Source organism: Chanos chanos, chromosome 14, assembly GCF_902362185.1.
Source record: "Chanos chanos chromosome 14, fChaCha1.1, whole genome shotgun sequence".
NCBI lineage: Eukaryota > Metazoa > Chordata > Actinopteri > Gonorynchiformes > Chanidae > Chanos > Chanos chanos.
Window position 1 is genome coordinate 2,121,997 of NC_044508.1, and position 27,500 is coordinate 2,149,496.

General features: G+C 42.9%; 3 protein-coding genes across 3 annotated transcripts in view; all 3 read left to right on the forward strand.

Moving 5' to 3' along the window:
• Window positions 1–619, forward strand: part of tor4ab (torsin family 4, member Ab) — a 3,320-nt gene extending 2,701 nt beyond the window's left edge. The window contains exon 3 of the mRNA XM_030791999.1: window positions 1–619. This exon is cut by the window's left edge and continues 198 nt beyond it. Coding sequence (XP_030647859.1) covers window positions 1–618 — 618 coding nt within the window. The 3' untranslated portion in view covers window position 619.
• An 11,362-nt stretch (window positions 620–11,981) lies between these two features.
• Window positions 11,982–13,079, forward strand: ier3 (immediate early response 3). The gene has a single exon (XM_030791602.1). The coding sequence runs from the start codon at window positions 12,018–12,020 to the stop codon at window positions 12,624–12,626; it is 609 nt and encodes a 202-aa protein (XP_030647462.1). The 5' UTR covers window positions 11,982–12,017; the 3' UTR covers window positions 12,627–13,079.
• Window positions 13,080–23,196: 10,117 nt separating this feature from the next.
• ddr2l (discoidin domain receptor family, member 2, like) overlaps window positions 23,197–27,500 on the forward strand; it is an 18,222-nt gene continuing 13,918 nt past the window's right edge. Inside the window, exon 1 of the mRNA XM_030791444.1 lies at window positions 23,197–23,282. The gene's annotated coding sequence lies outside the window, so the exon portion shown is untranslated. The remainder of the gene's footprint in view (window positions 23,283–27,500) is intronic.

The window sequence follows — 27,500 nt, forward strand, 5'->3', positions numbered from 1 at the left end:
AAGAGTCACCTGGGGCACGTGTTGGCGCGCCATTTCCGCTCGGTGGTCGGCGAGGGTTTGGTGGTGCAGTATTTCAGCCTGCACAGCTGCCCTCTGGAGGGAGACCCAGAGAACTGCGCGTCCGAACTAGCCTCGCGTATAACCGAGGTGGTGAAGGTTGCAGAGGAAGAAGAGAGAATTCCGATCTTCATCCTCGATGAGGTGGAGGCCATGAGGACACCATCGTTGGAAGTTCTGAGGACGCTGATCCAACCAGAACAGGACAACGAGTTCCAGAACGCTGTCTATGTTCTTCTGAGCAACCTGGGGCAGAAAGAGGTCATCGCCCACATTCTGCAGAACTTCACGGCCGCCGGGGCCGCCCGACTGCTCAGGCCGATTCTGACCCAACACCACGCGCTGTGGTCGGACGGCAAGGTGGAGGTTCTCGCCCTCTCGCTGCTGGAGCAGAAGCATGTGATTCAGTGCTTTCTAGAGGAGATGACCCGTGAAGGGTTCTACCCGGACCAGTCCCACGTGGAGAGATTGGCAGGCGAGATTTCATACTACTCTGTTGCAGGCAGACAATATTCCCAAAGTGGCTGCAAACAGGTGGTGGCCAAGGTGAACATGTTGTAAGAGAGAGTGAGAGAGAAACTCTGTCTTGTGTGCCAAACGATAAAACATATCTGCATATCTTAGGATGAAAGAGAGAGTGGCTCTCAGTGTATCCACTGTGATGAATGGTATTAACCGTGCGACAACACGGTCACGTATGACGACCGTCACTCCGTCATAGTTTTTTACATAAAGATACTTAATGTTGTTATCCTTTCAATATTTACAGTGAAATCTTTAAAACAAACAAACAAAAAAAATAAACATTTAAGTTTTGGAAACTGAAAACTGTCTTCAGAGATATCTGTCTTTGTGAGCATGTTAGGGTCTGACGGTATCTTGGAAACCGTTTTGACATATTTGTTTGCCTTCGGTTGATCTTTGATCTCGACTTCACCTCTGAAATGGTACCACACCTAGCTATGTGTTCAGTCAACCCTGGAAACCGTTTGAATGGATCCCAGTCCTAAAAGCAAAACATCACGATAGACTGGCTAAGGCCCTGTCTGAGAATGCTAAAAATATTCCCACTTCAATCCCAAATGCCCTAAAGAGAAATTCAACAGGAGACATGGAGTCACGCAACAGCATCCTCACTAATTAACACGGGCTCCCTGAACTTGTTAGTAGACAAACTCCTCCGCAATTTAAGGTTTCAGATGAATATTTTAGATGTTAAGAAACAAGTCTCTTAGAAGGAGTTAGTGCAGCAGAGAAGAACCATGTGTCCTCAACAGCTCCAATCATTAAAATATTTGTGTACTGAATTATCAAGTTGTCCTCAAGTTAGATTCCGTACCCAGGTGGAGTCGTTTACCTAGGTGATATAACAAATACAGAAGGTTATAAGAATGTTTCAGAACGTTGAGGAAAGGTACTAGTAGTTTTCCTAAGACAGCAGTTGGTTTGCGTGTGGACAATAACTTCTGTTTAAGTGAAACACATGCAATTGTAAAGGTGTTCCAAACAAACATTTGTTCATGCTGCACTATTGGGAAACAGTGGGGGTCAGGAATCGTGTGCGCACACATATGCATGTGATCCCACATGCGAACGCATAAAGAAACGTTGAATGTTGACATGGAAACAGTATCCTCTACGTCAGCGAACACGTGTAACAAGAACACAGAAACTATGACGGCTAACGAAAAAGTCACCACACCCCAACCCCCCAAAAAACCCTGGTCCAGATACATTTTGTGCCAAGAAAAGAAAAAAGAATCGGAGAAGACAACAGAAAAGGAGATATGTAACGGATCAATGATTCTTCTTCTTCTTTTTTTTTCCGTGACGTGAACTGTTCACTACCGCAGGAACAAAAACCTTTCAAACATCTAAAGTCCCACAATTTCACAGTATATTTATACTGAACAAGGATTCACGGTTCAATGACGAGTTCTTTAATCCCTTAATTAGTTCAAATTTCATTCCTGACATAGATTTAAAATAAAAAGGAAACATTAAAAAAAAACTCCAACATTTCAAACTAAGTGTAAGGCAAAGAACTGACAATTTTAAACTATGTTAGAGTTCCTTCTCTGAGGTAATCAGTGACTTCAGTTTTCCTGTTACGTCTAGTGCAGGGCTTATTTCACTTTCAATCAGCCAATCAAAAAGGCTGGCATAGTGTGTACTTTCATCACTCATTTTGAGAAACTCGGGGTCATCATGACAAATCACACTCCTGGAGCAATCAGCTGAAGGTGACCCAGCTGACGACGAACGGAGGTTTAAATAAGATCTGTTTAGTCACAAGGTAGAAACCAAACTCGAGGTCAAATAAACCCACAACAAACCACAACTGTAAACATGCCTTCTAAACAAGCCATGAAATGTGTTTGTCAAGGCATTCCAGTCCGGATAAGGTCTCCGAGGAGTTCACCATTACCCTCTGTCTTTCTCTCTCTCTCTCTCTCTCTCTCTCTCTCTCTCTCTCTTTCCCTCTCTCTCTCTCTCTTTCCCCCCCACTTCCAATCACTCTTAACAAACAAAAACATGTAGAGTACAAACGCAGGGACAAAAAGCACAGCTGTGATGTTGTCTAATATTGACAACATGACGCTGTATTGTCAGCGTAGGTGGATATCAGCAATAATTACCTGATACCACTTATCAAAAATGAATGACTGTCGCTATTCTGATCTGGACTTACAGCTGTCCAGCGCTTGAACAGGTTTAGGGTCCTGTGAGCCTCCTTCGTGACAATTTCCACCAATAATGTCCAATCAAAGTGAACTGAACTAAACAGAACTGAACAGAACCGGGGTGATTTGAACTGAACTGAACTGAACAGATCTGGGGTGATTTGAACTGAACCGAACTGAACTGAACTGAACAGAACCAGGGTAATTTGAACTGAGCCGAACTGAACTGAACTGAACAGAGCAGGGTGATTTGAACTGAACTAAACCGGGGTGATTTGAACTGAACTGAACTGAACAGAAATGGGCTGATTTGAACTGAACCGAACTGAACCGAACCAGGGTGATTTGAATTGAACCGAACTGAACACAACCGGGGTGATTTGAACTGAACTAAACCGGGGTGATTTGAACTGAACAGAACCGGGGTGATTTGAACTGAACCGAACTGAACTGAACAGAACCGGGGTGATTTGAACTGAACTGAACTGAACAGAACTGAACAGAACTGGGCTGATTTGAACTGAACCGAACTGAACAGAACTGGGGTGATTTGAACTGAACAGAACTGAACAGAACCAGGGTGATTTGAACTGAACTGAACTGAACTGAACAGAACTGGGCTGATTTGAACTGAACCGAACTGAACAGAACCGGGGTGATTTGAACTGAACCAAACAGAGCCGGGGTGCTTTGAACTGAACCGAACTGAACTGAACTGAACCGGGGTGATTTGAACTGAACTGAACTGAACAGAACCGGGGTGATTTGAACTGAACTGAACTGAACTGAACCAGGGTGATTTGAACTGAACCGAACTGAACTGAACTGAACAGAACCGGGGTGATTTGAACTGAACTGAACTGCACAGTAGCTCCTCACCAGGCATGACTGGCTATTCATGTGCTCGAAGTTCGTCATTTTATCAAACAATTACACTGCAAACAAATTCCTCCAAAGACAAACAATTGAAGAGGTGATTCACTCGCAAGTTTACAAACCAACTGTTAAGAAACGAGAACTTTCACAAGACTCACTCAGCGGTCTGGCTGCAGTACAAACATTTTTTCACAGGTACATTTTTGTTGTGTCTCATATATACATTTTACGCCCCCCCCCCCCCCTCCCCACACACACACACCCACCGCCTTCTCGGTTTAAACTTTAGGCTCTAATGTAGCAACGTTCAAAGCCCTAACCGCGGCACTGGCCAGCATAGACGTTTAAGATCCACCCTGGACACATGCCAGCAATAGTCAGCGTCCAAAAAACAAAACTTTGATCAAAGTTTGAAGGCTTCTCTGGTAATGTTCTTCAGGCTACCAGAGGCATTTACCAGCACTGTGCACCGTGGTCGTATTCACCTGTTTCGTGCTTTGATTGGACAGCTGGTTGTTATTGTCATCATTTTGTTTGTCTCACTGTAATCAAATTAGGCCAGCACTGGGAGCAAATAGTTTGCATTTTCAGGAATACATCCCCCTAAGAAATGCACAAACTCTGGTGTCTTAAAAATTTATTGACACCAAAGGTTCAGTGGAAGACCGAGAGAGCGAGTGTGGTTATACGTCTAAAAATAACTCAAACAAATATGCGAAACCTTGGGTGGGCGTGGCTTCATGGCCTTCAGGTGAACCTAAACCACTCCCATCCCTGTACTGTTTAAAAGATGGAGGGATGCAGAAGAGAAGAAGAGAACAAAAATACTGAGGGCAGAAGAGAATAATCAGTGAGGGAGAAAGTCCACAAGCAGACTAAGAGTTGGGCCAGAGGGATCTGAAGACAGGAGCAGAGAGCGCTCCAAGAAAAAGGAAGAAAAACAAACACATCTTTTTCTGCAGACAGAGAGAGAGAGAGAGAGAGAGAGAGAGAGGGAAAACCCCAGAACAGACAGAATCACATTAGCTAATCCTGCAAATCAGATACACGAAAGGAAGGGGACAAAAAAAACCCAAAAAAACTCAGGCAGAAAACTTCAGCTCTTTGCACAAGCTGAAAACACAAAAATTCGTTGTTTTTTTTTTTTGTTTCTGTCTGTGGCGATGTGTGCTTCCAACTCCGATACCGTGCACGTTAGGTCAGGGGTCAAGACCTCTGCGAGACCTTCGGCTTGGGCTTCGCGACCTCGGGCTCGTCGGCCGCTGCGTGTCCTTTACCCCCCCCGGCTGAGGAAGATCATGCCGCGGGAGGAGGCTGACCCCGCCCGCCGATGCTTAATGCTGTTCTCTGCTCTACTGCTCCTTCAGATTTACACAGAGGACGGCTTCACTGGCCCCCGGGACGCTTCCTGCCAGCCTGAACAACCCCCCCTAGAGTCTCTGCACGGGGGGGACAGGGTGACGGACGGGGCTCTCGACTGGGCCAATCAGGACTGTGCCGGGAACGCACACTCAGAGACGCAGCGTGTGGTGGTCTGATGGAGAAAACACACACGCACACACACGGACTCACTCACACTCATTCGCAGCAGGCAGAAAGCCAGAGTGACTGCACTGAGGCATGACAGCCAAAAACCCGCTGACTGTGCAGAGCCTCAACTGTGTCTGCAAGTACAGACACACACACACACGCGCGCGCACACACACGCACGGGGAGCGCTGCGGTGAAGCGGTTTGATCCAGCTGTTTCTCTGCTTGGCTGAAACAGGAAAAGACTGTAAGCTGATCCTCTCAGTGCGTCACCGCCGAACGGATGAAGAGAAAGCAGTGGAAGAGGGAAAAAAGGAAAAGTGAAGGTTTACCGACAATGAGTCACACAGGAGTCAACACACACACACACACACACACATACACACACACACACAGACTGTGTTCCTGTGTGGCACTGGCGTCTGGCTATGTGTGTGTCAGTTGCTCCAAAGGGTATGCATGTCTGTGTGTATATGTGTCTATGTGTGTAAAGAGTGGAGAATTCCGGACAGCTCTGACGATAGCAGGGTCGTCTGGCTTCCTTTCAGCCGTTAACCAAGCAAGAGTAACCTCATTGACTGTCTGTAAGTTATGAATCATATATGAGTTTTACAGTATGGCACTGGTCATCCTTTACTCTCAGGGGGTTGGAAACCTCCAACCGGATGATCCCATGCCGGACTTTCCTCCACCACGCGGTGGCTGTGTGGACGCTGCCGTTATTGTTGTTGACTTGTTATAAGTGAAATAAAAACGACTGATTTAAAACTACATCCGTGTGGCTCCTTTTCATAGAGGGAGAAAAGAGAGAAAGAGGAAAATTAAATTAAAATTTTCTATCTACATTGTGTGTCAAAATGTTTTTTATTTATTATAAAATATAGTCACTGATTAAAATAGAGCGGCTACGCATACACACTTATACAAACACACAGAGTCATCCAGAGATTTTTACATTCACACACACACACACACACACACACACACACACACACACCTACATATCACAGACAAGCACAGACACACTCCAACATGAGACGAGGCATCAAAGGCACTGTATAAGCTCTCTCTCTGTCTGTTTGTCTTTCTCTCTGCCTGTCTGTCTCTCTGCGACTGCCTGAGGCCACAGTGACAGGCAAGCAGAGGTATGTCTCAGTTTAGTCTGATGGACAGAATTCCCATGTGTGAGGAGAATGAGAGACATATGAAAAAATGAAAACTCCCCACTCCCCAGACTTTCTCCAAGGCTTTGTGACTTTCGCTTGCCAACGGCCTCATCTTAATCCAGATAAACACCACAACAACAGCAACACCAAAAACAACAACAACAACAACAGCAACAACAATAACAACGACGACAGGGCAAGGTCTCAACGCGCTCTGCTGCCGGGCAGCTCCCCGCCGACTCTCTGCATCACCACCCTCACTCCGGGTCCCGGACCCCGGCACGGCCAGATGAAAATAAAATTCAAATCCAAGCTGCGGGTCGGTTAGAGGCCTCTGAGGTGAAACTCGGGCACACTCTTGTGCTCCCACGAGCTTCTGAACTGTACGTCTGAAATAGAAGTCCACAAAATCACAAGAAGCATGAGACGCTGTTTTAAGTTAAAAAATTAAAAAAAAAAAAAAAAGAAAAGAAAGAAAAAAAAAAGTTTTGCTGCTTAGATCATGGTCAAGTAAGCATGTAACCTGATCTGAACACTCACAAAACAGTTCTCTCCCAGAGAGACCAAACAGCCAGCCCAATAAAAGACTGACAACAAGCTTTTTTTTTTTTTAACTGAAGTTTCCTGACAGAGTGCATTAGGTCACTGCCTTACATTACACATGATTCAGTTGGATTGCTCTTCCATTTCATCCTATATTATGTTACTGTTAGTCATTTGAATCACTGCAGGTGACAGGGTTTTTCACTCCAGGCTCTGTTGATAGTTTTGTAAGTAAAAAAGAGTGAATCATTTTCTCACTGAAATGTTTCCGGGAACTAAAACCACATGTATATCTTTAATTCTAAAAGGAACCTCACGGAAACAGTCCCAGTTCCTTACAAAAGACAAAAGATCGCACACATGGATTGAGAGCAAAACTTACAGAACTTTTACGGAACACTCGCTCACTGAGTTGCACAGACATAAACAGACCCTTAAACACCTGTTTTAAACGTAATGCATCTCGAATGCACCACTACGTCAGCCCAGCTGCCGTCTGTTTGAAGGGTCTGAAACATGTTAGTCTACACCTGTATATTACCTCTCGTAAAAGTAAAGTTTTACGGGCAGGTGCTTCTGTTGATCACCTGAGAACAGGTGTGTTAAATCACACTGCACCACTTCAGACACTTATCATCATCATCATCATCATCATCATCACCATCATCACCACTGAGTTTTTGTTACTGGCCTCGTTGCTTGGATGTTACCTGACAACTACCTTAGAGACCTATACGTAGTACAGTCATGGTTGATCAATGGCCTCCGACTAGTACACTCAGGTACATTCGAGTAATACTCAGGTAGGCTCAGGTAACACTCATTGTTTTGTGTAAGGGACTGAAGAAAACTGTATCCATGTTGTGTTAAGGAGCAAGGGCATTGGAATGATCTGTAACTAATACATAGTCATGCAGTGACAGGGTGTGTCATTAATGTGGTTCATTGTTTCAGCGCATGGACAGTAACCGTAAAAGTTCACTTAAGTCAGATTTTGTTTGTGACTCACGCAGAACCTGAAGAGGAAGACGGGGCTGAAAATTACGCCCTTCCTGGTCTAATCTCTTTGGCTTTGGAGCCTTGTGTGCTGCCTCTCTCTGGTTGCTGTGTGGTTGTTTGTGAAATGAAACACATTTCTGTGGCTCATAACACAAGCAGTGGAAGTGATAAGACGTTTGTGTGTGTGTGTGTGTGTGTGTGTGAGTGCATGTGCTTTGACTTCACTTTAATCACATAATGGCCCATTTCTAGACAAACAACATGTGACGTTAAAGGTGTCAGTCAAACTTCAGTGGCCACATCCTCCCTCTGACCTTTACGTTTGCAAATAAAGGTCAACTGAGATGAATAACATTCCTGGTGAAATGGAACACTTCTTACTTTGTCAGTCTCCAGAGTCGACATTCGCTTTGTACTATTTTAAGAATGAAAGGAAGTCTAACTCCACCTTCCATACAGACGTTTGCAAAAGAAAGACAAGCATAGCGCTTAGGAATCTATCGGTCAGGAGACACAATGCTGTTTGTCGGGTTAGGGTTTGAAACAGAGCTGAATGTGTGCAGGCCTGTGCACTTCTGTCAAGGTCTAAATTTAGCATGGATGTTGTGGTTTGGAGTTCAAGCAAGGAATATGCGATTTTGAGAACGTGATTGTGAAAACATAAACAAGGACAGTTGATAGCTGGGCTTCACGGTGGCTCTGGGGCTTCGCGGTGACTCAGTGGTTAGCACTTTTGCCTCACAGCGAGAAGGGCCTGGGTTCGAAGCTCAGCCGTCCAAAGTCCTTTCTGTGTAGAGTTTGCGTGTTCACCCCGTGTTTGCCTGGGTTTCCTCTGGGTGCTCTGGTTTTCTCTCACCACAAAAGACATGTATGACCTTGACCGAGGCACTGGCAAAAAGACCTGGAGTTGGTCCCTGGGCACCTGCCGCTACCTCTGCCCCTAGCTCCAAGTGTGTGTGTGTGTGTGTGCTCACTGCTTGCTCACTGGTGTATAGGATGGATTCAATGCGGAGGCTGCATTTCACTGCTCACTGCTCCGGGGTGTGTGTGTGTGTGTGTGTGTGTGTGTGACCAATAAAGTACTTCTGCTTCTACTCCTGATAATCTTACTGTAGGACAGTTTCAGATGTTGGACTGGAGAGAGTGAGCAGAGTGTCTGTATTCTGACAGAGGATGATGACTGTGGGAAAACAAAGCTCAGTACAGAGAGCTGCGGGGGATGCTGGAGATGTTATTATCAGCCTGTCTCTCAGACTGGAACATCTCAAGTCAATCAGTGGATCGGTGTACATCTCCAACACACAGCCTCCCTCTATCTGTCAGTGTGGGTACTGCAGACAGATCTGCTTTCATGATCTACAGCACGTAGCCTGGTCCTGAGGCCTAAAGTAAATTAGGGACCAAAGAGAAACGCTTTTGAGAAATTATGGGGAAAACAATGACCCACATCCCTTTAATGAAGCAAAAACCTCGGCGCCCATCCAGTGCTGTCACCCCGGCTTGTTCCAGCCGGACTGATGCCTTTGCCTGTTCGTGTGGAGTCAAACGCGGCCGTGTGAACCGCCTCCTCTCCGTCAGGCTCCGTCTCATGTCATTTACAGCCACAAAACTGGGATATTTCAAATGAAAGAAACGTCCATTTCACTATGCACACACACAATGAAGAATACAACCCCCTCCCCCCAAAAGATTATGCAAACAAATGACTCAAAATTAAACATAACCTAACAAAACTGAGAAAATAAGAGAAGACAAAACAAACAAACAACAAAAACTGAAAAAATAACAAAACTCCAAAAAAATCACTAAGTGTGTAAATTTAAAAGGATCGATCCATCACTTTTTGGCCATTGTGAAAGTATGTTTTAGGTTGTCCTGACATTTTCCTCTTTACCGAACAGGATTCATGTAGTCAACTGTCTTACGGTTTGATGCTCAAGGAAGATGTTTAAGTTTCCGAGAGGACTATGGGCAACCCCCCCCCCCCCGCACTACCAGACGTAAAAAATCTACGTAGGAATGCTTTCGAAAAGGAAAATATGGCCGTTTGGGGATTATACACAAACAGGAAACACAGTGTCAAAACATAGAGAAAAAAACCTGAGATGTTGTGTGTGTAGTGTCTGCCTATATTTAGACTGTTTTGAGTTTACGCTGACTTTATGGTCAGTTAATCATTGTATCTATGACTCCATACCAGTCTTGTTATTATTGGGGAGAGGAGAGAGGGAGAGAGAGAGAGGGAGGGAGAGAGAGAGAGAGAGAGAGGACTGAGAAATGAGAGAACAATTTGTCCATTTTCGGTTGTGCCCAAATCAGCTGTGAACATATATGTCTTAATGTTCTCACGCCTAGGTGTGTGTGTGTGTGAGTGTGTGTGTCTCTGTTTGCTTAACAATTGCCAGACAAGTTTCTGACCTGTGTGTGTGTGTGTGTGTGAATTCAGCGTGCTTAAGTTTAGCAAGGTGACGCATGTGTTAGAAATGCCAACCCTTCCTAAAGTAAATAGTTTACCTCAGGGTGAGATTCCAACAGCATAGTTTCACCCCGGAGGTGAAATTCTCTCCACCTGTGTTCACACGGTACCGTCTGAGTGACGGCGGAACACCCTACAGGATCTCACTGGATAGAGGTAGTCAGTCATCTCCTACTGTCAGCACGAAAGTCAACCAGTCTCCAAATGAATCTGTGTGCGAACATCTGCCAGTGAATCTCCAAATGAATCTGTGAGTGAACAACTGCAGGTGAGTCTCGAAATGAATCGGAGCGAACATCTGCCAGTGAATCACTGAGTGAATCTCTGTCAGTGAATCTTTGCCAGGGACATTTGCATAACAAAAGAGAGCCCTGTGTCTCACTGTCAGTTCATCACCGTGGGAGATTTTTTTTATCCAATCAGTGCATGCCCACTTCTGACCCAAATTCTACCCGGTCTAAAAACTGTCCAGTTCCAATTATATAGGTCTTAAATGTGTGGATGCACACATGCACACACAAGGACACACACACGCACATGAACGCATGTGCACACACACGCATGCACTCATGCGTGCACACAGACACATGCACACACACACACACTCAAAGTGACTCTTTTAAATTCATCTCTAGAACTTTCCAGTTAGGACTGGTGGGTATTAAACACACTGACTTTCCAGCATATCTGACATAATTACTGTAATTAACACAGAAAGATTGATTCCTATGCCGTGGCATGCCCTGATGTGGGGCAACAGCGATTCTAAACGAGAAATTTCTACAGACGTTCATTAACAAGATATTTCAGATCGTTGACAAAGGCAGTGAAAGGATGTACTATTTTAAATATCAAAGAAGCGTATAAGTTTGTGCTGGTAAAATTAGCCATTCTTTTTTTTTTTTTTTTTTAACTCTCACATTATATGTACGTGTCAAATCTATACTCCAAGCCCCGGATATCTGTCTGCAATGTTTTAGCATTAGCACCAAATGTATAAGTATCCCTCTTCACATCCTGTTTAAAATATAGCATATTATAACATGGCACATTATGATAAATATGACTAATTATCCATCACATTACCAAATAATATCAAACCCTACTTCCAATACCAATAAGGACGGTATTAATATTACTCGCTTACTACAGCTGCGGCAGATTGTGAAAATGATCAATATTAGTATTATTGTCAGTCTATTAGTATTAGCATTAGTCTACGGCACTCGTATGCAGTAGTGGACAGAGATGCTATTGCTAAGATCAGCTTTTTTTAAGTGTCTCCGAGCAATAAAAGTTTTTGTCTGGTTTTAACTCATGCTCGATTTTATTTCAAATAATTTAAACAGAGTTTCGACGAATTTGTGAATTCATTATGATAAGAAGATCGTGTCTATCTTGCGTGTTTTTGGAGCGGATATGAAATCCTCCAACCCGACCTGTAGAGTCATGCAGAAGAACCGAATTTTTACACTGAAAAGTAAAGTCATTTCTCTACGGTCATGTACTTTTCCAACTTGTGCAATGCGATAGCGTTGGATCATACAAAGGGTGTGGCTTTCTTTATGGGCGTCTCAAAATGCAAATTCAACAATATATAAACCTGAGACTTCTACTGAAGTACGAACTAACTCTGTAGACGACCCAAGAAACAGAGAGACTAAGCGTCCTATAGAAAACCGATAATATGTTCTCAAGGTCGAATAGCATGGTTTTGTCACTACCAACAAACAATTTTTACCAAGCGTCTTTTGATTTCAAAACGATGCCACGCAGTACAGAGCCTGAAATCTTCACCTTCGAGCGGGTCCCGGCTCATGTCCCTCAGCGGAGCGCACCGGTTCGCCCTAAGAGAAGAAACGCACGGGTACTGTATCCACAGAAGGTCCGAAAGTACCTTCCACCGGCGGAGAAGAGCCCGGCGAAGCGCTGGCTTCTCATCCTCTGCCTGGTTGTCTTCATGCAGATCTACACTGAGGATTCGCTGGAGACGCAGGTCGCCGCTACCGATGCCACCGACGCCTTCTGCGACGGACAGTGTTTGCAGTACAATGTCCTGACTTTCCAGTCCGCGGAGGAGCAGGCGAGACAGATGACGGGTTCTCTGGAGGAGCTTACCCTGAAGTCTCAAGAACCAACTACGGACGAGGAGAACACAGTCATCGAACAGCTGCTCAACACTACTTGCCCTAGCTTGGAAGATGAACTGACAACAATGTACGAGCAAAGCACGAGAAACGGCTACGTCGTAGCGCTGCTTTACCCTGTGTATCACAGACTCGGGAGTGAGAAGTAAGCGAAGACGCTCACTGATCAAGATGAAGCCCTAATGGCAAAGTCAAGAGTTTCCCGAACTCGGTGGAAACAAGTGTGATTGGGGTCTCTAGCCTACGGCGCTTGGGCTCTCCTTGTCAAGACACGAGCTCTCAGCGAAGAAGACTCCAGAAAAACACGAGTGGGGTGAAATGATAATCACAAACTGACAAGACATTTGAAGGACTGACATGAATAGCATTAACTTGCTATTGTAACTTGAATGAAGCTTGAACGGCTAATTTGTAGAGAAATTTGAAGATTTGTTCCTTCTTTTTTTTTTCTTATGTTTTCACTTGAAGTTCCCGTACATAGCCGCACAAGTAGACGTAATCCCTCAGAACTGCGTGATGATGTCACTTTGACGTTTTGTGAACTTTTGAATGCTTCCACTCGACTTACAAGCATACTTGAATCTCCTGCTAACAATGTTGATGTTGTCTGTTCAATGAAGAAATGTTGTTTTAGCTATTTATTTATTTATTTATTTAATATTTTATGTGTTATTTATTTTGTATGTCTTTGTGAAAATAAATGCATAAACGTACCCCTGGCTGATGTTTGGCTTTTTATTATTTCTTTCCTCTTTGTCTGCAGTGCACTGTTTAGGTTGTAGACACTGTGCTAACTACAAAGTACTAACAGTTTAACTTCTAGACATGTGTTTCTACATATATAGAGTAACTATGCAGTTATAACAGGATAGTGGATAAAACAGAACAAATACCCTATTAAAAATTTTACCATCCGTTTCACTAGTGAAAGTTGATGTGGTCACACGTTTAGGTATATTATGCCTGTGATTCTATGATAGAAAAATTAGAATTGACAAGAATCTCAATCACAGTTAAGTCAGGGAAAAATATATTTTTAACAGTAATGGTATCACAGCTACACTACACTGCAATCACTTTCACCCAAACCGAAAGGATTGGGCTAAGAAAATAGATGCAGACAAACACATCAAACAAAATGCAAGACAAGCAACTTTCCATCATCAAAAATCATTAAAATTCTTTTTTTTTTTTTTTTTGGTAATCTGAGGTCGATGAACTGGGGGACGTGGGTATGGATATTGAGAATGAGAACATGGTTTGAGAGACCATTACCGCACTTCTGTTATAATCTCCAAGCAAGTCTGAGATCATAAGCAAATACGTCACTATATCATGCTTAGTCATCAGTATTAGCTGTCTCTCACAAAGAGAGAGAGAGAGGGAGAGAGAGGGAGAGAGAGAGAGAGAATGTAAGCTACTGTATGTTACATAGCACTGTGGTACTTCTTTGGCTCTCTCTCTGTTTTTTTTTTCTCTGGAACTCATTCAACATTCTCAGAACTTTCTGGCACCTTGCCTACACGCCCTCTGACCTTGTGACCCCAGACACCCCTGACAGTCAGAGAACTCACACACTGGTGTTTTTCAAAGAGAGAAAGAAAGAAAGAAAGACAGTAAGAAAGAAAGACAGAAAGAAAGAAAATAGATAGACAGACACATAGATAGATAGACAGATAGATCGATAGATAGATAGATAGAGGAACCCAGTAATGTTATCATGGAACAGAAGTTCTTCTAAGTGTCAGATCAGCTTAAACTGAAGTCAAAACAAAAGCTTCACTCTCAACTCTCAACTTTCAACTTTACTCATTGTCCTCTGTGACAGTGAGAATGTTTTTTGATGAACACCACCGTTCAATCAGTGGGTTCCCCCCCCCCACCACCACCAAAAAAACTATTCCCTGACTGTTATACAGCACAGCGGTTTCTAAGAAGTTCCCCCGTGTGATAAAATCAGGTGTACGTGGGTGATTTTACGCTGAATTGTGGCCAACATGTGGTAAAAACTACAGGGGGAAAATGATAGAAGCCCTGGCGTGTGACGTACATGTCATCTTTGACTGCTGGCGTGTGCGGCATCAAAGTAACTTCAAAGAAAACTTAAAAGGTGTGTGTGTGTGTGTGTGTGTGTGTGTGTGGGCGCTTCATTATGGTGGGCAAGTATACTTTTCCACTTCATGGTACAAGCTTCAAAGTAAAGGGTGTGCATTGTGTGTGTGAATGGTTTCTGCTTCGGTATTTTCACACACACACACACACACACACACACACACGCCCTAAAAAGAAGAGTTTCAAATTTTCATATTTATGTACACATGCATAGACTTGTTGTTTGTATCATTCTGAGAATACTGCTTCCACGTGGAGGGTGTGTGTGTGTGTGTGTGTGTGTGTGCGCGCGCAGAGACACGCTTGTGGTCAGCTGCCCAAAGAGTAATCATCAGTAATGATGGAATTTTTCCTCCGTGTTTCCTGTTAAAAAAAGTTGCACTTCCTTTCGACTCACAGTTTAGATCTCAGCTCCTTCACAGGACTTTTTACGCACGCAACATACTCCCTTTAACTCCCTCCCCCTTCTCTCTCTCTCTCTCTCTCTCTCTCTCTCTCCCTCTCTCTCTCTCTCCCTCGCTCGCTCTCCGTCTCTCTGTCTCTTGCCCTTTGCAGATTCCTGCTGTCTGAGTCAGTCGGCTCCAGTCTGGACCAGATTTCAGTAAATCCCACAGCAGAGGGCGAGTTAAGGGAGGGAGATGAGGCGGGACAGGGGGAAGAGGAGAGAACGAGAGAAAAGAAGAACGCCTAGTTTTTCAGAGAACACAGAGGGGCATGTCTGAACAGGACTCCAACATCAAAGAGAAATGCTGCGCTTTTTTTTTTTTTTCATTTTAAGGCTCATGTTTTGGGAGGGGTTGTAAGGGCTTAGTAAGGACTTCAACTGAACATGTTATCACACAATGAGTTTCAGACTGACTTAAAAAAAAAAAATACTCATACCTATTTAATACCTATTTACCCCTTGTCTAACATTACACAGCAATAGTACAAAACTGTATAATCACCATCATTATCATCATCAAATCAAAATTCAAATAATCAAAACAGTTGAGAGGACATTTGTGATTTCACTATATATGCAACTGACTTCATTTTTTTTTTCATAGTTTTGCTTGGACACATAAAAACACACACACACACCTGCAATACACCAATGCTATAAACTACTTATCGAGCATGCAAAACAGGAGAGGGTAAAATTAGCAACTTTCTCACAACATTTTTAGGACATGAATTTGCCTCATTTGGATTTCAATGTCACAAAAAATGCAACATGAAAGTGAAAATGTTCCGTGGCATTTGTGTCATCACAGGTATGTGAATGCCATTGATTGTTACGCCTTATGAGAACGCACACATAGTTCTAAAATAGAATTCTCGTTTTGCGATGGAATGCAAAAGAATGTTCTACTAGGCGTTCCCTGGATCTCCCAGTTAAATACAGTATAATGACTATTACATTCTGACACAGTTAGCACCTAACACCAACCCCTCCTCGTCCCGCCCAAGAGGGGAAGAAACTTAGATTTTATGATTTGAAATGATTTTTTATAAATAGTTTTGACTGCACATATCATCTAGGATATGAATAAACATTCAGAGGAAGACAGACTAAAGGTTCCCCTAGGCTGTTAGATTACGCAGTCGTCTGTAAGATCATTTTTGTGGAAGCGTTGTCACTCTCAGCTTTGCATATTGCATCACACATTTCCTTTGTGTTTCTTCATTCTTCTATTGAAAACGGGCATTCCTCAACTGTTAACACACAGATACACATTCATATACATATTCACACACACACACACACACACACCCTAAGTTTCGATGTGTCCTCAGGTGACTAAGGCGGCAGGTACGCTTCCCACAAAAGCATCTTGGGTCTGTTCAGGTGAATTCCATCAGACAAGGGTTCCAAGAAAACTATGTTTGATTGCAACAGCTGATCTGAAGCATTACTTAGGTTTCATCATGGTAATGAGGGTAGAGCTGGTAGTTTAATGAGAGTGTAGAAAGTGCTGAGTCTCCATGACAAATAAATATAGAGGACTAAAGGCTGTGAATAGAGGAGTGAAATGAATGAGGGAGAGAGAGAGAAAGAGAGAGAGAGAGAGAGAGAGAGAGAGAAAGAGAGAAAGAGAGAGAGAGATGAAGGACAAAAGGAGAGCTGATGAATATCACAGGAAACACCCACACACACACGCACAAACACACACACATATACTCACACACACACACGCACAAACACACACACATGTACTCACACACACACACGCACAAACACACACATATACTCACACACACACACGCACAGACAGACAGACACGAACACACGCACGCACGCACACACACACATACTCACACACAAACACGCACAGACAGACAGACGGACACACACACACACTCGCACAGATAGACAGACAGACCAACAGACACATGCACACATTCACACACACACACACACACATTAACATTAACACACACATTGTTGTAGTGTCTCTCCAGCTAAATTGAAAATATGCAAGTTTGTGTATGATGAAGTGGAGGGGGGGAGGGGGGTGTATGTGTGTGTATGTGTGTGTCTATGAGAAATAAGACAAAGAGTGAGTGGGTGAGTGTGTGTGAGACAAGGCTGAGGGTGAAGGAGACAGAAGGTAGAAGGTGTATATGTGTGTGCGTGAGAGAAAGACTGTTTGTCTGAGAGATGGTGAGAGAGAGAGAGAGAGAGAGAGAGCGAGAGAGACAGAGGATGTGTGAAAGATAGAAATCTTTAATACAATTCCAGAAACAATGACAACACATCCTGACACAGCCGGAAGGACACATATAAACGGAACTCCACCCTACCCTACCCCCAAACACACAAAGAACAAAAACTACAAACACAGATGAAGTTGATCTCTATGTTAGAGGAGAACAGGGCTGGTGTGTCTGTTCAGCAATTCTAACAGCACTGGAAATTGGCTTTAAGCCGGGTACAACTGGACAGGTTGTAGCCAGTAAAACTGTGCTCCTCTAAACAGAGTATGACATACATCATTAATCAATATCTGTACTCCTGACACAAACAACTCCTCTGCTAAACACTTCTTAAGGTTTAAACTCTTACTGACCCACTGCCCCCCCCTCTCCTTCTCTCTCTCTCCTTCTCTGTCTCTCTCTCCTTCTCTCTCTCTGTCTCTTTTTCTCTCCTTACTAATGCTTGAAGCTAAAACTGTTTGGATAGCTTTGATAAAACTTGCATGACAAAGGTAAAAACAATTAATGTGCAACAGCGCTAACCCTAAAAGAAGATTTCTCTCTTTATACATTTGTCTCTTTCTTTCAATTTAATTCAATTCAATTCAGTTCAATTCGGTTCAAGACAGCATTATGAATGTCTGACAAGATTACCAAAAGAAACAATTAAATATGCTGAAATGATGTCACTGATGTAGCACAAAAGCACCAATGGACTCTCTCTCTCTCTCTCTCTCTCTCTCTCCTGTCATTGTGAGGACATTGTGAGAACATTGTGAGGACTTGTGAGGGCATTGTGAGGACTTGTGAGGACTTGTGAGGGCATTGTGAGGACATTGTGAGGACGTTTTGCATTGTGAGGACATTGTGAGAACATTGTGAGGACTTGTGAGGGCATTGTGAGGACTTGTGAGGACTTGTGAGGGCATTGTGAGGGCATTGTGAGGACATTGTGAGAACATTGTGAGGACTTGTGAGGGCATTGTGAGGACGTTTTGTATTGTGAGGACTTGTGAGGGCGTTTTGCATTGTGAGGACATTGTGTAAATTTGCTGAGTCACAGGACTACACTTGTTCATTACAGCACAGCAGCCTTCTAATGTGAAGGTCATGAAATCATATGAAAAAGAAGGAAAAATGTTGTGAAAGGCCAGCCTCTGCAGACCTTTGCCTCATTTACAACTCATACACCAAAACAGCAGAGTCTCACCTAAATTAGGATGAATGTGTTTTGGGAGCAAAAAAATTCCCTACATTCCTGAGAATGGCTCCTCTCAGTCAGTTTGTGTTTTTGAACGAACGGAGTGAAACAGTCAGAAAAAAAGACATTTGGAGGTGAGTTTTGTTCGTTGGTGCTCAGTGTACCTTCTCTGGTAAAAACATACAATGGTTTTCCTCTCGTTGAATCTGAATGCTGAAGTTAAGAATTCAGAATGTAAACATCAGTGAGCTACAAACATGATCCAGGCCTCCCCAGGAAAAACGTGCCAACTAAACCATCTCTCTCGCTCTCAGCCAGGAGAAATGTGCTAACTAAACCACCTCTCTCGCTCTCAGCCGGGAGAAATGACTCTGCACAACTCGCTTTTCTCTCTTTTCTTTTCAGTTCATTCCGTTGGACAAATAATGCTGACTAACTCTCTCTCTCTCTGTCAGCCAAGGGAAATGACTGCATTTCATTCCAGAACCCATAAAAAAAAAGGAGTATAAACTTTCCCTCCTTCACTCAGCCACTGTACTTCCCCCAGATCTGGATCTTCCTCCCCTTTTCTCTAAGGTCGCACGAAAAGGCCGCATCATCACTCAGGAGCCCGGTGAGTAAGTGGTGTTGGTAAAAAATAAAAAAAAAAGGAGAAAAGAGAAAAGAAAGGAGCTTTACTCTGCCGTCCACACCACTCAGCTGGGTCGCGTGCTGCGTGTGACCGCTGCCCACGGCCGGATGTTTTCTAAGAGCATTACGAAACACGGTGAAGGGGAAAATGTGTGTAACTGATAAAGAGGAAAGAAAAAACCCCAATAAAAAATATCCTATAACTCACCATAGGGTTTGTTTAATTTTGAGTTTATTTAGCCATGATATATGACGTTTTTTGGAAAACTGTTTGGAGTCATTCTTAGGCCCTCTTTGTCAATGTTTACAGAAACATTTCAGCAGAACTGGCAGCAGGAGCAGTAGTGTTAGTGGTAGTACAGTCAAGGCATTACCAGTGCTAAAGTTAGTACAATAACAGTACTAACACTGCGAGTTCTGATACTAACATAGCCATAGGAGTGATACAGAACAGGCAGTAGCAGTGGTTGTGGTTCAGATCAGGTGTAAAGTTGATTGTATTGTCATAACAGTCACTGTGATTATAGCAGCAGTGAGGGTTTCAGTGGAACAGAGACAATAATAGTGGTGATATTTATGCGAGCGGCAACACTGGAAAATAATGGCAGTATTAGTAATACTGGTAATTAAACTGGAAATGATGGTGTAAAGTTGTACATTCACAGCAGAATCTGTGACGATGTTAGTAAAACAGTAACAGTAACAGTGTTAGTAATACAGCAGTGTTAGTAGAAATGGTGTTAGTAACACAGTAAAGCAGTGTTAGTAGAGATGGTGTTAGTAACACAGTAAAGCAGTGTTAGTAGAAATGGTGTTAGTAACACAGTAAAGCAGTGTTAGTAGAGATGGTGTTAGTAACACAGTAAAGCAGTATTTGTATAGATGGTGTTAGTAACACAGTAAAGCAGTATTTGTATAGATGGTGTTAGTAACACAGTAAAGCAGTGTTAGTAGAGATGGTGTTAGTAACACAGTAAAGCAGTATTAGTAGAGATGGTGTTAGTAACACAGTAAAGCAGTGTTAGTAGAGATGGTGTTAGTAACACAGTAAAGCAGTATTAGTAGAGATGGTGTTAGTAACACAGTAAAGCAGTGTTAGTAGAGATGGTGTTAGTAACACAGTAAAGCAGTATTAGTAGAGATGGTGTTAGTAACACAGTAAAGCAGTGTTAGTAGAGATGGTGTTAGTAACACAGTAAAGCAGTATTAGTAGAGATGGTGTTAGTAACACAGTAAAGCAGTGTTAGTAGAGATGGTGTTAGTAACACAGTAAAGCAGTATTAGTAGAGATGGTGTTAGTAACACAGTAAAGCAGTGTTAGTAGAGATGGTGTTAGTAACACAGTAAAGCAGTATTAGTAGAGATGGTGTTAGTAACACAGTAAAGCAGTGTTAGTAGAGATGGTGTTAGTAACACAGTAAAGCAGTGTTAGTAGAGATGGTGTTAGTAACACAGTAAAGCAGTATTAGTAGAGATGGTGTTAGTAACACAGTAAAGCAGTATTAGTAGAGATGGTGTTAGTAACACAGTAAAGCAGTGTTTGTATAGATGGTGTTAGTAACACAGTAAAGCAGTGTTAGTAGAGATGGTGTTAGTAACACAGTAAAGCAGTGTTAGTAGAGATGGTGTTAGTAACACAGTAAAGCAGTATTAGTAGAGATGGTGTTAGTAACACAGTAAAGCAGTATTAGTAGAGATGGTGTTAGTAACACAGTAAAGCAGTATTACTTCTGATGGAAACAGGAGAGCAGTAATTGTTTGTCTAAAATAATTAAATGGAAACTTTTGCATTGACATGCATTCACCTGCTAAGCAGTTTGGAGTGCCTACACGTGTCTGCTTTCCAACTATATGTCATTATATGTGATTGCAGTAATAGTAATGTTAGTAGAGCTATAAAGATCATACTGGTCATAATGGTTTTGATAGATGTACTACCAAGCAGACATTTATTGTCCTTATCTAAACTGGAATGCGACAGATTAAAATCACAACCAAAAAAATATTGCCACCTCACAGCGTCATGCTTTTAGGTCAAATCTGATACCCACCACATGATTCTATCATTCTTCAGAGAGAGATTGGCAACTAGCGTCACCACCAGAATAACTGCTACACGTAAAAACAACATCAGCTACGCTGGCAGCATTTTGATGTACATCACAAAGGCTCTTGTATGTTTAATTTAATTAGTTAAAATCCCCACATTTCTTCTATTTGAATTTAGAGAATCACATAATCACTGTGTTTGGTTACTGAACCTTAAAATTTCCTATAATGTCCCCTTAATCCACTGTTTTGGTCATTTAAACCACATGCCCCCTGTTATGTAAAGCTCTGCACGCTATAGCCAAGAAGTTCACGAGAACCAGGACGTTGCTTTCGAAGGCAGCCATTTTGGGTCTTGCATCATCTTGCGTGCGAAATCCAGCCCCTGGGGATTCTTTTTCAGCGATAAAGAGGAAAAAAAGTACCCGAATCCGTACAAGGGTCACGGACGACCGCTACACCTAGCGGTAGGGATCGGTTACTACACGCTGTGATTCGCGACTTCATCGGTAGAACACTGCTGTCGCCTGCTGGTCACCTAAGCGCACTACATCTGTCCTGACGTACTCTAACCGGACCTCAACAGCCTAGACGAATCATTTGACCTCTTACGTTTCCAAGAAGTGACCGTAAGAGGTCTGAGTGGTTTGCTTTATCACTTTCCACATCTAAATGTGCACTAGACGGTAATGCAATAATGGCATAGCTTTAATGAAACACGTGTGATACAGTGTGTCGCTGCTACAGTCAAGATTGTTCCTATTGCGTAGCGGAGTTATTAAGGTGAATGCAGCCCTGCAGGGGTAATCATTTCAGATTACATCATCGAGTTACACCATTATATTCAAACTTTTTACCTTTTTCCACAGTCAGCTTGCCCCCCGGTCAGTGTGCGTGTTTGTGAAATAGGCCTATTTGACATGGACACGTAATTGTGAAGACATGCGTTACGTGGTGTCCTGCAGTGTGTAAGACAATTTACGTATGAAATGTCCTCTTCATCCTCTTGTGGGTTTATTCTTGATTATTCTTTAGTACCATGAATACGTCCATATAGAAATGAAAAAATACTGTTAAGAAACATTTGCTTTCTGACAACTTCTGAAGGAAGGAAAATTCTACTGAGGTCTATTAAGAAAATATGGCACTAAGCCATACTCGCGTCTATTGCATTTTTTTTTTTTTTTGACAATTCTAAATTTCATGCCTTCGGGCTACAAATGCTGCAGTCATTGTGGCCGTTGTGATCCGGTGCTGTGCCGCCAAAAGAAAGAATTTTATTCGTCTTCTGTCACTACGACCACAAGACTGATACTTTATGTTTGGTTATTGTAATAAGTTAACATGGACATAGTATGGATTCCTTCATATTATGTAAAGACAGTGCCTAACACAACTCAGGGGCGTGCGCGTTAACCCCTAGTAAACAAAAAGGGTTTCTTTTTGTGTCTGACATAGATGGGTGATTTTTAGAACCACGCTAAGATTTATGTTTTTGTTTGCATCCGTGTAAGCTAGTACAGAATCAGCCCCGCCTCCCCGTCATTGCCCACGAGCACAGCACAGTTTAAATGCATTACGCGCAACTCATCCGTTACATTAGCGCAGAATTTGGCTGCAGCCTCCTCCTCCTATACAGAGGAGGTATGCGTCCACCATTTTATCAGTTGTAAAAGTTTCTACTCTAAGTTTTTAATGCCATTTAGAACTATCAACCGTTATTATCTACTTAATGTGGATTTGTTTTGCCCTATAAAATCTCTCTCTCTCTCTCTCTCTCTCACATACACACACACACACTCACTGACGTTATAACTGACTCTAACTTCACGAGCTCGCCGCGTCTACGTTATCCATGGAGTCGGGTTTCTTCGTTAGCGCGAGCTCTTCCCATTCTACTCTCAAAGATGGTGTTGCGCCCCCTCCTCAAGTGGCCGGAAGCGGGATGTGATGTAAAAATCACATTGAAACTCTTTTCCCCCCTCAGTGTCTAGATCTTCCGATGCTTTGTAACAAAACGAGGAGCACTGACTTTTGGATAATGATACGATACTTTTAATTACGCGTTGTGTGTGAATGCGACGTGGGTTGTTACAGACTATTGTCTGCGTAAAGTAAGGATCCGCTCAAACAGGTAAACTGATCATTTTTAAAGTAAAAAGCGACAGATTGAAAGTTTCGAGAAACAGACAAAAGTTGTCCAGCTGCTGTTACTTTTTTTGGCCTCTTTGTTACGGTTGGGAAACACATTGAACTCTACGACTTTTGGCTTATCACGCGCGCCGAACTTTTACAGTCGAAGCAGATATTTTCCTAGAGGTTTTTGATACTATGTTGTCAACATAGCACCAAGTGAACGATAGGTTTTCGATTAACCCCCTCGTGCTTATTCTGAAATGTTTTACTGAGAAAAACTTCAGTAATACGTTGAAATCCATGCTTTGCATTTCTTTAGCGTTTAACTGAATGTAGTGTTTGGTTACGTTACTGACAACTTTTAAGTTATTTAGTGCTTACATTCTGACTGTATAGTGTGGTCAGCGCGTTTTGAATTCATTTTGAAGTTTTACTGTTTTTCTCGACATAAAAAGTGACTTCGTTTCATAGGCGCAAACATCACATGAGACAGTGGATACCTCATAGAAGTTTTGATGCAACATCCTATCGTGTACGTCTTACGTTGCTTTTGAATGCGATTGTTAGTGAGTTGAGGGCAGCTATGCAGTGGTCAACATCATTCAGAGCTACAAATCTGCCAAGCTGCGGATTTCTCTGTCCAAACTAATGCGCGGCCCATACTGTGGCGATACCTGTACATCAGCCTGGTTGATCTATTAACTGGTCGTGCCATTGGTAACATATGTTCCTTTAGTTACAACAAACGGACAACAAACAAACGACTCTTGTTGAATACTTCTTTCCCACGTAACCCGTGAACAGTGTAATTTGTTAAAATGTTATAACGTACAGTTTTACCTGATTAGCTATGCTCATGACGTTAACATCTAACATTAAGAATTGTACTTTTTTGGGGGGGTTTCTACAGTCACTTTTACTTGAATTAACTGCAATCATCTACACCCTCTACCTGTTCCAAAGCAGTAAACAAGTCGCGCGGACACCCTGGGTACCGCACCAGCTGCACCATCGCTTCAATTCAGATTCGCCTGAACGATTTTCTTTGAATTGCTATTAATAACGTCCCGCCATTTTACTCCATAATACACTGTAGTTATGCAGATAATGCACAACTAATTATACTAGAGATTTGCGCGTGGTAACATAAAAAAAAAAAATCAAGATTCTCATTAACACTGCCGCAGAAAATTAGAACATACGTCTAGAATTTCGTTTCATACGTCTTAAATAATTGCATCAGTATTAGTCCTTGTGACCCAGCATTAGACCTCATGAGAGATGAATGCGTGCGATATGAAAAACTAACCGGCACATCTTGTTTCTGCTGAAGGTCAGGACTATTAATATTCAAAGCCCTGAAAGAGCTTTTGATTTGTTTGTTCTTGACCTGTTCTGCATTTCGTACACATATATGCATACAGAATGTGTGATGTGCAAAGCTTGACTGACCTTACAACACACTGTAACGAGAGTCCTTGATCTACCTCAGCGTCGTGAAACGTTCTAGTGCTACTTTCCCGCTCCTGATTGGCCAGAGCAACCGGAATGTCACTTTGCCATTGCAATTAAAGTGTTCCGTTGCTCCCTGCAGAGGACCTGGTTAGAGTCCTGATGTCAGCAGTTTATGGTGTTACCCCCCACCCCCTCCTCATTTTATAATAACTGCGACTTAAATGTTTACTGCTGCTCCAAACACTCCACGCACACACTGCACCTGGTCAGGTACCATGAGTGAGGTGGGGTGGTCCGCACGAGGGGTGAAAGGTCAAAAAGGTGGTACACAATATCCACAAGCATAGAGAGTGAATGCGCTGTCTAGAAGTGCCACAGTACTAACAGACATGATGCATTCAGGTGAGATTCAGAGAGAGTGCATTGGAAAGTTCTTGATTGGCCAGGTCAGCTCAGCTGACCCATTGGCAAACTGGCCCCGGGGCTCAGCTGGTGGGTGGAGTCAGAGACCCAGGGTTGATTCTTGATGACAGCAGTTTAAGATGATCAGGCAACAGTGTGAGCGTAGATTACAGGGTCTTGGGTTTGTACACTGAGTGGTACACTGAGAGGTATATAGACTGAGTGGTTTATAAAAAGATTGATATTGAGGATGTTTATTAGGCTGTTTATAAAGCCAGTGATGAAACTGAGTTTGGTGGCTGAGTGATGAGTCACTAGCCTAGAGAGGATGGTCCCTGTTTAGATTTGAAAGTTTTGAAAGAAAATGGAAAACTGGAATGAGGACATTCCTGTTATGTCAGAGAGATTCTAAATACCTTCTGGATGGTGACAGAGTATTTTGATTATTAAAGTAAAAAAAGTTTGATTTTTGAGAGCCATACGTATCTGAAACCCAGCTAGCGTACAGATTCTGTGGAACGCCCCCAAATCAAGAAAATCAAACTACTTCTCGAGATTAATATTTTAGTGGAGTACAAACTGCTCGTCCCGGCTTGCTTTTCTGAACGTTACAGGCATTATCTGCTGTTAGATTATAAATTGAGATTGGGATTATGTGATACCTGAAAGTAATGCTGCAAATTCAGGCTATGCCACCAAATGTTGCACTGCACAAAGATTACTGCACTGGAACAAGCACGCTGTATTGCACTACTGCACTGCACTGGGATTCAGGCCTCATAAGATCATGTACTGTGATGAGACTATGCATTGAGATTGTCAAATCGGGTGAGATTGTTGCTATGTTGAGAGTATCCACTGCGCTACATTTTAGACCATTTGTGCTGTAATGTGTTGGGATTACACACTGTGTTCCCTTCCAGTTTTCCTCTCCGTTTGCTGGGATGGCGCCAGATCTTTCTGGAGCATGCGGCATTGCACGTTGTTTATCAGGATGCGTAAGAAATGATATCTGGCAGCGTTTGGATTTAGGATCAGATTCCAAGTTTTAGCTCAAGCACGGAAAGTTTGGTGGATTCCCTCGGATGTATGCAGAGAAGTGGTAAAGAGGAATGGTGACAGGGTTGAAGGAAAGGGGGGGGTGTTTGTGAGGGGGGCATTGTTCTCTGTGCACTGTGAGCTGGTCAAACACGCTCCGACATGTTGAGTGATATATGCCCTCTGTTTGGAATTTGATGGGGATTTTCTGGTTTGAAATGTTTGGTCTGCTGGGAGAAAGAGGGAGGAAGGGAGGAAAAGCTTCGTTTTGCGGAGGAGGATTCGGCAGCGGGGGGGGGGGGGGGGGGGGTGGGTGTTAATGAAAGATAGACAGACTGGGGGGGGGGGGGGGGGGGGGGGGGGGGGTGCTGGTTCCTGAGGCTCTTACCTTTAGCACACAGACATGGTTGGTTTTGTTTTGTTTGCAGGTACATTTGGCTGCGTGGTGGCTTTGTTTTGTTGGACAAAACGTTTGGAGCCAGATGTGGTCGTCTTGTCTGCGTCTTGCTTGGTTTGGTGGCATTTCTGCTGGCAGGTTGTTAATCTTCTGTTTCACAAACAAACCAATTGGTTGTTTTGATTTGTGGAAAAGTTTGTCAGATAGACAACAGTTAGCATTTGGTTTCAGCAGAATTCTTCGTTCTAAGATTTTGTGTCAGAGTTATCTGCAAAGTGTGGACATTGTCTCAGTCATGTTAGCATTAGACATGAGAGGGTTTTGTTTTATTTTAAATAGCCAAACATGGTGATTCATGTTAATGCTCTGATTAATTATTTACATTGCTGTTAATTAATGTTGTTTTTTGGGCAGACTGGGCAAATGAGGCTCTAGTTGTTAGAATTATTGTTGTTTTCACTGGAAGACCTGGTGGTTAACGTGTTGTTTATTGGCATTTTGTTTCATTCACAGATGTTGTTGTAAGCCTTGTTTTTTTTTTTTTTTTTTTACTGGCAAGCGTAGAGATTAGTGTAATGCTCCACAGGCGATCATGACTGTTCGTTTATCGTTTCTCAGGGATTTAAAACGTTTTTCGGTGCGTTGGCGGTTTTGTTTTGCAGCTTGTTTCGTTGTTTCGTTTCGCGAGCAGTGCAAGGGCTTTGTTTCCCAGGCAAAACGTGGTTGTTACTGTTTTGTTTAGCTTGTCTGTTTCCTCGCTGGTCACATGAGTTTGCTCAGATGGATGAGCAAAGATGTAGGAATCTGATTCCTGAACGGGCTCTGGCTTGAGCCAAACATTACATAAACCAGCTGTGACTCTGTTCTCCCCTTTCCCCCACCCCCTCATCCTCTCCTTTTCTCCCTCTCTCCCTCTCTCCCTCT